Source organism: Stylophora pistillata, chromosome 8 (assembly GCF_964205215.1).
Source record: "Stylophora pistillata chromosome 8, jaStyPist1.2, whole genome shotgun sequence".
Classification (NCBI taxonomy): Eukaryota; Metazoa; Cnidaria; class Anthozoa; order Scleractinia; family Pocilloporidae; genus Stylophora; species Stylophora pistillata.
Genome location: NC_142526.1, coordinates 29,884,331 through 29,897,671, shown reverse-complemented (window position 1 = coordinate 29,897,671; position 13,341 = coordinate 29,884,331). Strand labels below are relative to the sequence as shown.

Sequence of the window (13,341 nt, the reverse complement as noted above, 5' to 3'; positions counted from 1 at the left end):
GGTTCAGGAGTTATTTGTACTCTACATACCTAATGCAGTTGGATAATAAGTGGTATTACTGGCCTGATAACCCGATAGATTGCCACCTGCCAGTTGAACTGGGTAGTAGCAATAGTCTTGTGTTTTTATACTATGGAAATTAGGATGAGATGCAGCTGTAGTGGACTTTTAAACTGACCTTAAAAACCATCAAGGTTCACTAAACTATACTTACGTAGTGTAAGTTGTTTATTTAGCAGCCGACTTTTTCTTAAATCGTATCAAATTAGGTAGTAAAATCATGAAGTACATTTGGCTAAAATTTCTTTATTCCTGTATCTCCTGACGCAAATTTCCCTTTTTCAAATATTTTGAATTAGGTTGTTTACATGATGTATTTAACCGATTAGGTTTCTCAATCAATATATAATTTTTTTTTTTTTTTACTAGAAGCGAAACCTCGAATGCTTCTGTTTGCATACACCCTTTTAAACATCATTAGTAAATTACGTTGTGACCTTGAAAAACAATACTAAAGTTCGTATAACAATTTAAAATACTTACTTCCTACATTTTTAGCTACGTCCTTTGCATAATCTAGCTCGGAGCCTTTACTTTCCGACTCGTTTGTCGTGTTGGGTATAGAATCATCAGAGCACTCAGCATTTGTTTTCGGCTCTCCTTCGACGGGGTTCTCGCTCGTATCACCGCCATTTTCACTTTTTGGGGGCCCCAAAGAGGACCACCAACTAAACATACTTTTTTCTTGATTTTTAACAAAACTATTTCTCTCAGAAGAAAACAAACACAGCCTTCATGTCCATCTTCGTCGCCATAATTGTTTTCTCGTGACGTCAAATTTTCGATATGAGCATGCAATGCTTTGCCAGCTGATTCATTGTAAACTGTATGCGCCCAGCTGCTATCAAAAATTATGGCAGATGATTTAGAAAATATTGTTTTGATTTTCTTTAATTTCTACTCTACAAATTATTTTTTAAAAGCACACGATATGGGATGAGTTTTTGTGAAAGACACGCAAAGAGAAGATTCGGGAATTATGTGGACGGTGCTATGAGATAACAAGTTTCATAAGGAAGGTGAAGGTCAGATCTGAGCTGATCTGAGTGAACTTGGAAATGTGAGAATCGATAGATTTGAACGGCAGAAACTAAAAAAATGTTTTCATCACGATTTATTTCGTTTTTAGTCAAAAATCGTTTCAAAATTTCGTCGTGTATGTCGTCATTTCGAAAAGCGACGGCAAAAGACCATAAAAGTCGTGAGACGAAAGAATAAACCCACCTGTCAGAGCGAGAAATTCATCAGGGTTTCACCAGGGTATACCTGCCGGCGTTTGTCAACATAAATGATTTAATTGCTTTGTCATCCATGGGTAAATTCCTTTTCGAATGCCTCCACGAGAGCGATCGCCGATTACTGGAACGAAAATATGGGAAATGGGCCTTTTTTCTTGACAAGAGCGTACTTGGCGATAGTAACAATTTCGAGTGTTTACTGGGGTTCGTGGGGAAGGCCGCAGTTTGACGCCAGTTGGAACAATACGAGAGATTGGAAGAGGGAATTGGCCGATAAGGAAGGTTACTTTACCAACACTTGGGCCGTAGAAATTGACCCTGCAGAAGAACACGTGGTCGCAGCGATCGCAAAAAGACATGGTTTTTCTGTCATAGGAAAGGTTAATTAAGCTTAATTTCGCAATGTTTTTAGGAAGAAAGATAGTGGAATTATTTGTAACAATATTTGCCTGGATGAAGGTAGAACGCAGTTAATATTATGAATTATCCAAAGAACACATGGTGGCCGACATGGTTGAGTAAAATCCATTTTTTATTGTGCATAGGATGTACTTTCATTTTGCACCTACCAGAGGAGTGGGTAAAATAAAAACTTTAAGTCACGTTATACTGTATTTGCCCTTTTCACGAGTGTTGAATTTCTAAGTACTTTCAAGAGAGACATATTGACTCATTATACAGACCAACTTTTTTTTAAGAAATGTGGTCACTCCCTCTGGTTTAAATGTGGAAAGGCAGTTCCAGAGGAAAACTAAGTTTTTATGAGTCAAAATTTGTGATGCTCTAAAACAGTGAATTGACTTGTGTCAATATTTCATTATAGAAACCAGCTAGAAGACCTACTTTATTGGCACATGTCTTGAGTACTTTAAAAGCTTAAACAGAATTTGCCTGCATGTATACAGTCAAATCTTTGAATGTTTTTCAATGTTTTAAATACAAATATAAAAATGACATTGAGATCATCAAAAACCCAGTCTTAATTCCTCTTTGAAAGATCAGTCAAGTTTTTCTGTCCTACATGTGACCCTTAACTTTGAATGCATTTTTTCCAGATTGGAGATCTTCCTGGTCACTATCATCTTAGACACGATGAAGTGGATGAACTTAATAAAGAGCACAACAGAGACAAAACTGATAGGTTATTACTTGAGAAAGAGGTTTGTTTCTTTTTTTTCTTTTTTTAAATTTTTGAAGGGTTAATTAATTTGAGGCACACTGTAAGTCAAATCATAAATGTTTAACCTTATGGTTTGATCAGTGACAAGAACATTAACTAGGCTAAGATATTTTTCATGTGCACAGGTCTTAAAATATATTTTAGTTTGACAATAAATTTTGACACGGACAAAATTCAGAATTTCTCAAGTGCATTTAGCTTGTGGAGGATTATATGATAGGGATTGTATTTTTATAGAAATAATGTGCTAAAAATGTCATTGGTGAAAAGGTTGGTTGCTATGTCTCATCAATATCTATAGAGTGATGCAATGTAACATCCAGTTGTATCTAAACCAGGTGAAATGGGCAGAACAGCAAAAGATTCTTCACAGAATTAAACGTGATGGAATACCTACAGATCCAAAGTTTAGGGAAATGTGGTATTTGGTAAGAGGAATATGTTTTACAATTAGTGCGTAAGGCAATATAATGGACATAACTGAACCCATAATGAAAAAAAAAAAATGCAGAGGCATTGGATTGTATAGACAATGGGTGCCTTTGATATCACAGGACTTCCACTAGCACTATGACCATTTCACCCCAGGAAAGAAAACTGTTCTTATGGTTAAGTTGAATGGATCATGCTTGGAACCCAGGTGTGAGCCCACACACAGATGTATCCAGGTACCCATTGCATCATACTCATGGTATCCAGAGAGGGAGAGAGAGAGAGAGAGAGAGAGAGAGAGAGAGAGAGAGAGAGAGAGAGAGAGAGAGAGAGAGAGAGAGAGAGAGAGAGAGAGAGAGAGAGAGAGAGAGAGAGAGAGAGAGAGAGAGAGAGAGAGAGAGAGAGAGAATCATGATTCAGTTTTCACCTATGAATAATGTTTGGTTAGACTTTCACTGTTGTTAGCCATTTTAACTAATCATTATGGTAATAAATAATCAGTAAGGATATTTTATTAGCTCAATGAAGGTCAGACAGGGGGACCTGTTGGAGTGGATATCAATGTCCTTCCAGTCTGGAAGAAAGGCTACACTGGCAAAGGAATTGTGGTGTCTATTTTAGATGATGGTGGGTACTGGCTTATGACTGAAAGGATTCACAGAAAAAAGTCATTTATTTAAGTGACTTTGCAATGACTGATAGATCCTCCATCTATATTGTCATGCACTTTTTTTGTAAAAAAAAAACTAAAAAAGAGGGAGAAGTTGGTGTTAATCAAGAGTGTCCCACAGGGCTTTATTCTGTTCACCCCTTTAGTTGTTGACTCTAAATCTCCATCCACAGAAGTGTTGATTAATAATCCAAGTAACAGAAATTCAGCTTTACCCATCGTAGCGCTACCAACATATTTTTGGTACAACTTCTCCTCCCAGTTTCAGTTGATGTGTAATATTATCTGACAATAAGTGATCAGATGAGACAAACTTTTAATATATTCAGCCAGAGGCCTCTTTTATGAGTCCCATTTTATCACTGTTTGATATGGTATTATTATAATTATATTTTTCTTTTTCATTTGGTATTTTTTTTTTTTTTTTGAGATGGTATCTCATGTTGAGCCTGTCAGTGAACATTTGAGCGCTAGTGTCTTTGGTGTGTATTGTTCATTTGTGAAAAACTGGAGAATGCTGCTTTTTACCATTTAGTTCCCAGACTCTAACATGTAGCTCTCAGAATACTTCCAAATTTTGTTTGAAATAATTTTATCTTTTTTAGGTGTTGATCATACTCACCCAGATTTGGCAGCAAATTACGTAAGTTGTAATTTTTTATTAGTTATATCCACCAGTGATTAAAGATAGATAATATTTGTGTAGGTGCAGTGCTAGTGATGCATTACATGATATAAAAAAAGAAAAACGTTCCTGTCAATTTTTGTTAAAAAATTTTTAGATGGCTCTGAACCCTCTATTTCATTGTTAAGTACCTAGAAAACGTTATCTTGTCAGAATCGTTAATTTTTAAACAAAATAATGACCATTAAAATGATGGGAACTATTTTGGGTTGTTTAATAGAAGCCGCACATGTGGCAGAATTTTAAAGCTCATGTGTCTGACAAATTGTGTAGTTTACATCCAGACTATCTTGCAAGCAGCCCCTCATTATTAGCCGGGCCAGGACACACGTTTTTCCACCCATGGGAAGATTTGGAATGAGTTAGGGAGAATTAGCCAGGGGTCTGGCACCAATAACTATCAGTTCCAGACCCCTTGCAGACCTGTCGCTAGCTCAATTTGCTCAGGGCCTCACACTTTCCTGTAAGCAAAGAAACACTTGTGCTCAAGAACTTAAAGAATGAGAGCCTGCTGATACTGAGGCTATAACCACACGAGGTTATCGATAATTCGCTCTTGTCTTGATAGTTATATGGTATGTTTCCTAACAAACCAATATGGAGTGCTGGTCATTTCGCCAACGTGTCAGTTCGCCAACGACCAGTTCGCCAATGTGTGAGGTCGATTCGTCAACGTCTAAGGTCAGTTTGGAACAATTTTGGCGAATCGACCTCATACGTTGGCGAACTGGTCGTTGGCGAATTGACACGTTGGCTAAACGACCGGTTACCCCAATAGTGCTGAATTATCAAGGAATCAATACTGATATCTGCTTTGATTCACGTTTAATACAGTTATATAGTGCATACACTTTTTATTAACAGCAGAGAGACTGATATGGTAACTTACTAACTTTTGCTTGAATTTTTTTATGAATTGCAGGATCCAAAAGCTAGCCATGATTTCAACGATAATGACAATGATCCTAGACCACGAGATACTGATCCTGACAATTGGTAATGAATCGTTGTATATTGACTATTAAATAATGAATAATGGGGTTAACTTCCATAGATATATGTCCCGCAGAAATTACGCACTGTGCAGGTTTTTTCTAACGGGAAGGTCTTTGTGAGGCGCAAACGAGGGTGGTCAAGATTTCAGTTGAATGATCCGGATTGAAAATAACCAAAAAATAAAAATAATTGATCCCAATTTTTTCAGGTGCAGCAGCTGTATGTGATGTGCACTCCTTTAAATGTGAACATGACCTAGAGAACTGACGTTTTTTCTTTCTCATTTTGAATTTAAAGCCATGGAACCCGATGTGCGGGAGAAGTTGCAGCTTTAGCAAACAACACCATTTGTGGAGCGGGAGTAGCGTATCATGCTCATGTAGGAGGTAAGTTGATATTAGAGAAAATAAAGAGATTTAACACTGCGTTTACGTGAAACGCCAAACGTCAGCTTGCTCTTTCACGTTTCGCGTAAAATAGCATGAGCCTTGCTGCTTTAGCTTCGCGTGAGCTCACGTCACAGTGGATTTGAAGGCGCCCTAGTATGACTTACAAGGAATAGTTTTGGTGCCCTTTTTCCAGCAATTAACTTCTACTCTTTGAGGGAAAAAGTGAAGAAAATCTTACGTACACGGCAAACGCGAAACAGGTTACTTTCGCGAAGAAACGGCAAAGCGTAACCGGCGAACGTGAAAGAATGGCGGGTAAAATGAGGTCACAAGGTCTCTCTTGCAGTTCACGTTTAACGTAAACGTGGTGCTGAATCTCTCTAATAACCACTGTTTTTGCCATCAGAAACGGAATGATGTATTTCTTAATGAGCAGCCTCGTATGTCACAGGGGGATTCTTTTCATACACGTTTTTCCCTAGAAACATATTTTGCTGAACGTTAGTGGTCTTTACGCTTGTAGTTTTGAATTTCGATGGTTGCCTTTGTTGAAAAAGCAAACATCTTTTTTATTGCTTAAAAGGCGCTTCATGGATTTATAAGAGTTGCCGTGTGAGCCTTTATTTTATTTTGGTCGATGATTTCTCTCAAATCTTACAAAGAATATTTTTGGGACTCAAATTTGTGCAAAAAAATGCCGTATTTGTGGTATAACAGTGTTTTTCCTATCATTCAAGGCGTTCGCATGTTAGACGGTAAAGCCACAGATGCGTTAGAGGCGAGTTCGCTGGGATTTCAACTTCAATATGTGGACATATTTAGTAACTGTTGGGGACCAAAGGATGATGGGAAAACTTTCGGGAAGCCGGGTCCTTTGGCGGCTAAGGCGCTGAAAAGAGGAGCTGAAATGGTGAGATGCGACGCCGGAATTATTTCCTTTTTTTGGTTTTTATTGAAAGTTAATGCGGTAAAAGAAGAGTTCTTGCGTATGTATTCTGTCGGTAGCTTCCCCCGTCAGCTAGCCAGTCAGCATATCTGTCAGTCATTCTGTCTATCGGTCTGTCTATAGGTCTTTCTAAAGGGAGTATATTTCTATGAAAACTTTGGTGCTGCATCGGTGGGTGTATTTAGAGATATTTTGGTCTTATCAAGTTATTGATAATGTAAATTTGCCTCCGTAAAGCTGACGTTTCGAACGTTAACCCTTCGTCAGGTCGAAACAATTCAAACCATTCGCGACCAATTCGCTCTGACCAAGGGCTAACACTCAAAACTTTAGCTTTAGAAACTCTTTACGGTGGCCAACTTACATTATCAACTCAGCTGACAAAACTAAATTATCTTTTCTGCCTGTCTGTCTGTCAGTCCGTCAGTAAGAAAGTTCATTCAGTCACTTAGCCCACAATGTATGAAAGAGCTAAATGTCGATTCTTAAACCTTTTTCGTTTCGTATTTACTTTCTCATTCCTGTTTGTTTTGTTTTATTTTTTTTTTCTTACCGCGCTTTTGATCATATCTGCATGGAAAAGGCACGTTATAAATTTTTAATTATTACTATTATTACCCATTCAGCCCATATTTTCAGTTTTTCTATCATAACAGGCTTACGTAATTCACAATGGCATTTGTAGGGTCGTGGTGGTAAAGGTAACATCTACGTGTGGGCGACTGGCAATGGTGGTCTTACAGATGATGACTGCAACTGTGATGGCTACACTACCAGTATATACACGGTGTCTATCGGCTGTATTGGTGATCATGGCCTATCTGCTTACTATACTGAGCTCTGCTCATCTACTTTAGCAGTCACATTTAACGGAGGAGCCCACAGAGAGCGAGAAGAAAACAAAATGGTAAGCTGCTTTTATTAGCTCTAAATTTGAGTTAATTATAGTCTTAAATGTCAGTAGATTGTGTTGCTCATCGTTTTTGTTCAGTAGCGATTAAATTAAAAAAAAAATTACCACTTATCTTATTATGTGACTCGGAAGGACGCCTTCGATGGAACGGAGAGCGCGTGTGAAACATTAATCTAGTACTATATGGCTATTTTCGTCAGTAAGTAGAGGTAGCCGTGGTTAAGATTTGTGTCCCTGTTCCACTTTACTGACAAAGTTCAGCATCCTTTTTTTAATTTCGTGCTATTTGCAGATAACTACAGACCTCCATCACCAATGTACAGAACAGTTTAAAGGGACTTCATCAGCCGCCCCTTTAGCAGCAGGAATGATAGCTCTTGCGTTGGAAGCAAAGTAAGCAATTTTCCCAACGCTGCCTCGTAACTACTTTTATTGAGCTTCTTCCCTGACATTTCTGAGTGACTCTCAGATTTTACCAGAAAGTGCACGCTCTAAACTGCTCGTTCACAATCTTGCTTAGTATTTAGCTTAAAACGAACATGAATTTACCGTAAGAGCGATTTTCAATTGAGCGTCGAAGGTAATTCAGGCATGTTTTGCTTCTGCTTAATTTCACTCTGTGGTTGGTCCAGAAAACTCGCGCTTCCCTCTCACCGCCCCGATCAGATTCAAAACTTTAACCAATCATGATTGGTCAATCGCGTTTTCCCCCTCAGTATACCTGTTTTTACTAGGAGTTCTAATTGGCTGATTATGATGTCAATCTTCGCTCCGATTGGTTGACATTGGGCTAACTTTGGTTGTGATTTCTTGAATTTCATCTGTTTTTTTCTTCATTTCTTATTCATTTATTCATTCATCTTTTCTTATTTACACTGTGGATGTAAATCTTTCATAGTAACAAACTGACTTGGAGAGACATGCAACACATCATTGTAAGAACAGCCAAATTAACGAGTCCCGTGGATGACGGATGGCGGACAAATGGAGCAGGGTTTCATTTCAATCACAAGTTTGGTTTTGGTCGCTTGGATGCTGATGCTATGGTAGAAATGGCGAAAGCATGGACCGCAGTACCTGCCCAGCGGATTTGCACTGGAGCAGCTAGTATAGAAGAAAGGTGACCAACATTACAGTGTAAAACTCTACAAAAAATTAACATTCCAATATAAAAGACTTTGTTTTGGAATCATACTGAGTCTTTCTGTTAAGATAAAGAAAAAGCCGGGAACTCTTCTTTTTCTAGAGGAACTATTTCCCAATGCTTATGAGATCAATTTTTAAGTATAGGTAATCACATGATTTCGAGTGCAGTTTGGAATAAATAAGCACGAGTAAATTTTTTCAAAGACTAACAAAATTGCATGAGCCCGTAGGGCGAGTGCAATTTGTGGTCTTTGAAAAAATTTACAAGGGCTTATTTATTCCAAATTGCACGAGAAAATCATGTGATTATCTGTTAATAATATACATGAAAAAATACGAGGTAGCTTCTCATAACTACGCAGAAGAAAAGCGCGCGCATCACGTGCAAAAATAGTTTATTCAAACCCTGCAAGTGACATTGACCTTGACATTGACCTTGACATTGACCTTGACATTGACCAATCATTCTGACCAATCATAATGTCTGGTTTGTTTCTTTCTTTGCACTGAATTAACTCTCTTCTGCACTGAATTTACTGAAAACTGCATTCATCTTAACCAATCAGAACTGAGAAATTTTTTCATGTATATTATTAGCGTTAAAAATGTCTTATGAATTTAATAGAAAATGAAAACTGGTTGTGTGGATGAGGTGAAAACCATGGCGATGAGAATTAATAAAAGATTAAGAGTGGATTCTGCAATGTGCAAACTGTGGCATCACCGACATCACCCTTTTTGAAATTCATGTCTCTGTTTCAAGGATGAGGGGAGAAGAGCGATTTGCATTGAAATTCGTGTCTCTTTCAACTGAAAAACAAGGAAAAATTGAAACCAAAGTTGAAAATGAACAACATACCATACAACGACATCGTTGCAGTCGTGTTGGTTGAGTAGCTTCGAATTCCCACAACACCACACTCTAATCAGGCGGGATTGTGTCTTTCACTTTACAGGGACATCCCTTCAGGTGGTGCGCTGGAGCTGTCTATACCCACTAAAGCATGCGCAGGGACTATTGCCGAGATAAACAAACTTGAGCACGTGGTACTCACCATCAGCTTCATTCATCGGCGCCGTGGTGACGTCAGCATTCTACTGATGTCACCATCAGGGACCAAGAATGAAATGCTTTCTACACGACATTATGACGACTCCAAGGAAGGTCTTGATAACTGGGGCTTTATGACCGTTCACTGCTGGGGTAAGTACTGTCCAATAGACAGAATATTCGTAGTGTTGGAGTGCATGCATATCAATTTGGTGTCTTGTATTCTCACGAGGCTCGCTCGGAAGGTTTAAAATCCCTGTTTGTCTCTGTACAGGTGAAAATCCTCGGGGTTTCTGGCAGCTGAAGCTCATTGATAATCCGTTGAACGAGATTGGGGACCGCGTGTTGAACGGTTACGGTACTCTACACCTGGACACGAGCAAACAAGATACTGATGTAGAGGATTTAGAGGAACAAGTTATTGACGATCAAACCAAGCAGCAGCAAACTCGCGTTCAGCAGCTGAAAATGCAGGTATTGCGACGGAAAAACGAAAGATGTTTTTCTCTGGATATCATGTGTTTTTATTTGGAGTACAACCTTTTACAAATTATTGCGCTTGAAAGTACTGGTTGTTTTCCCGCGCTTAGTGGTAGTCACCGTCTTCGTACCCTTGGCGCCGGTTACAGTTTTCCCGCCGTTGAAAGTTATCCTTGTTTTCCCGCGCTTAGTGGTAGTCACCGTCTTCGTACCCTTGGCGCCGGTTACAGTTTTCCCGCCGTTGAAAGTTATCCTTGTTTTCCCGCGCTTAGTGGTAGTCACCGTCTTCGTACCCTTGGCGCCGGTTACAGTTTTCCCGCCGTTGAAAGTTATCCTTGTTTTCCCGCGCTTAGTGGTAGTCACCGTCTTCGTACCCTTGGCGCCGGTTACAGTTTTCCCGCCGTTGAAAGTTATCCTTGTTTTCCCGCGCTTAGTGGTAGTCACCGTCTTCGTACCCTTGGCGCCGGTTACAGTTTTCCCGCCGTTGAAAGTTATCCTTGTTTTCCCGCGCTTAGTGGTAGTCACCGTCTTCGTACCCTTGGCGCCGGTGACAGTTTTCCCGCCGTTGAAAGTTATCCTTGTTTTCCCGCGCTTAGTGGTAGTCACCGTCTTCGTACCCTTGGCGCCGGTGACAGTTTTCCCGCCGTTGAAAGTTATCCTTGTTTTCCCGCGCTTAGAAGTAGTCACCATTTACCTCCCTGCACCTAGTCGGTTACAGTTTCTCGCGGTTGATATTGATCCATATTTTCTCGCGCGTAACGGTAGTCACCGTTTTCCTACGCTCGGCGCCGGTTAGTCTCCCGCGCTTGAAATGAATCCTCGTTTTCCCGCCGTTTACCTGCCTGCATCTAGTTGGTAACAGTTTCCCGTACTTATTGGTGGTCACTTTTATCGTGCACCTTACACAACCTTTGCTTATTTCCGTCTGCCTCTGATAACAATTGTAATATGTACTTATTGACCGGGTGGGAAGGCCGGGCGGGAAAATATTTGGCTCGAGGTCATGACTGCGAGACAACTAAGTGTTTAAAATTTCAATCTAAATAGGACGCGATGAACGGATACACGCAGCCACACGAGCATAAAAAGAAGTTCTGCTATTAAAATTTTTTCAGTCAGAGAAACTCCCAATTCCATGAAAAACGCAACTTTTTTTCTCATTTCTGTAAGTTTTTCCAACAGAGCGACCTGAGGGCAGCAGGACCGGACGGCTTTTTCCAAACCGGCTGTCGTCAACTCGTCCGGCCCTGCTTACGTCAGCTTTCACTATGGTTTTCTATGGGATTGCGGAAGCGGGGCCGGACGGGTCACATGATAATAACTGTCGTTTATAATTTTTTTTTTTTTTTAAACAGGACTCCCATATTGATTTTCCATATCCCCCGGGAGTCAGGCGAGACGAAGTGCGGCACCAGAACAGCTCGGAAATGAGTGAACAAAGCGTCATAGACGATCTCTATAACCTCACTGAAAGCGATGTGGCTAGCGCCACAGAGTACGTTTACGATCGAAGCCGAATTGCTTACCCCGAGGGATCGGGAAGCGGGGATTTTTCTGGCAACGACGAAGGTTTCCCAGACCCTGGGATTGACTCAAATTCCCAGGAATCGGGAAGTGGCCGAGAGCCTGAAGCTTATGTTAGCGAGGGAATTCCCTTGGAAGAGATACCCGACGAAGAAATGGACGCCGAGGATCGAGACCACATTTCATATCCCTCGGATTCCGGCGGGACATCCCTTGATGATTTCCCCGATGATGAGGACTTTATCGATGAAGACATCGCTGATGATAACAACGGTTTTAAAGAAACTCTCCGAGAAGCACCATCTGTTGTTAAGAATTTGAAATCTAGAGGTAGAAAAAGGCACTCGAAGACGACCTTCGCAAAGAAAAGTGTCGTAATGAACAATAATTCTAAGACATTAAAGAAAAAGGTCCAAGTTGCGGCTGAGGAGACCGCTACCCAGCGTGTTCAAGTAAACGCGGGCTACGAAAATCCTGAGATTCCTTGTCTGGGCAACGGCTGTTCTGGGGTTCTGTTAAAATGGGTGCTCACGTTTTATGGTACTGAAAATTAAACACAAATAGTATAGTGAATTTTTATCAATTTATCTGTTTTATAATTCATTCGAACAGGAAAATCACCACTAGGAACCCCAACTGTATGGGAGTTTTGCTAAATTTTGGTAAGCGGCTTGGATAGGGCGTGCCATAAAATTAGACCCTGAATGACGAATTGGCTGAGCCATGTATTTGATTTAGGAATTTTTTCAAATTGATAGGCGCTCCTTCAGAGAGAGTTTCCTACTTCAAGCCGATTATCAAAGTTTCGAAAACCTTCGTTTGCCTCGGGGGGAACTCTGCTTTAGAAACTGAAAAACGTGGTTTTATACCCATTCTTTTCTCTTGTTCTCCACACAGTGAATTGTCGAATGTTTTTTTTGACAAGTTTTGTACTGTACTGGCAAAAATATCGATACCCCATTCACACCAAAGTTTAAACATGTTTTAAAGCTGTTTTGTTAAACGCAATTTTAAATTATTTTCTTCTTAGAAGCAGCTTAAATCGATGTTTATCACTTCAAATTTAGCATATTGAAAATACAAGTTAGTGACTACTTGAACCCTATGGGTACCTTAGTTTTTCAGTTCTCTGTCTCTGATATTAATTCAGTTAAACCTCTTTTACCTAGACGTTGGTGTAAATGGGGTACGAGTCTTAAAGAAATCAAATCAAGTGTAAACTGTATGTTGTTTATTTCACAGAAAAAGCGCGTAGCGACTTCATACACTCGGGTATAATACCCCCTTAAGGAAAGAAAACGTAAACTAAGTTGCATCCTTGACCATGAAGGTCCCTCTAAAACACTCAACTTCTATCTCTTATTAGACATTAATTCCTGACGTTTTCTGTGATATTTCATCGTTGTGACATAAAGTAGGTAGCCAGTTAGTGAGACTGGTAACCTACCTCAATCAATGTATGATAGAGTAAGTGAATACAGTTTAATATGATTGGTTACTATCGTTTCCATAGTGTATCCATCCCATTTCCTTACCTATAGCTGGTAATTTTTTTGCAGTGAGTGTTGCATTAAACAAAGTTGTTTTTAAGGGGTGTTGATTTATTTCTTCTTTGACAAAAGCGCTGTGGT

General features: G+C 39.7%; 2 protein-coding genes across 3 annotated transcripts in view; one reads left to right on the top strand and one right to left on the bottom strand.

Annotated features, from left to right (window-relative positions):
• The window catches only part of LOC111342663 (synapse-associated protein 1), a 7,293-nt gene extending 6,402 nt beyond the window's left edge, over positions 1 to 891 (bottom strand). The window contains exon 1 of one of the 2 annotated variants that reach the window (XM_022949756.2): positions 544 to 891. In XM_022949756.2, the coding sequence (XP_022805491.1) occupies positions 544 to 736 (193 nt within the window). In that variant the 5' untranslated portion in view covers positions 737 to 891. The remainder of the gene's footprint in view (positions 1 to 543) is intronic. The other variant, XM_088732019.1, reaches the window with a different exon arrangement.
• Positions 892 to 1,432: 541 nt separating this feature from the next.
• LOC111342661 (PC3-like endoprotease variant B) lies at positions 1,433 to 13,300 on the top strand. The gene is made up of 14 exons (XM_022949754.2): positions 1,433 to 1,678; positions 2,354 to 2,458; positions 2,817 to 2,906; positions 3,429 to 3,537; positions 4,186 to 4,223; positions 5,188 to 5,261; positions 5,559 to 5,647; positions 6,388 to 6,560; positions 7,282 to 7,503; positions 7,802 to 7,902; positions 8,408 to 8,629; positions 9,612 to 9,859; positions 9,981 to 10,180; positions 11,542 to 13,300. Exons 1-14 carry the CDS (start codon positions 1,433 to 1,435, stop codon positions 12,262 to 12,264), a joined length of 2,640 nt encoding a protein of 879 aa, XP_022805489.2. The 3' UTR covers positions 12,265 to 13,300.
• The last annotated feature ends 41 nt before the right edge of the window (positions 13,301 to 13,341 follow it).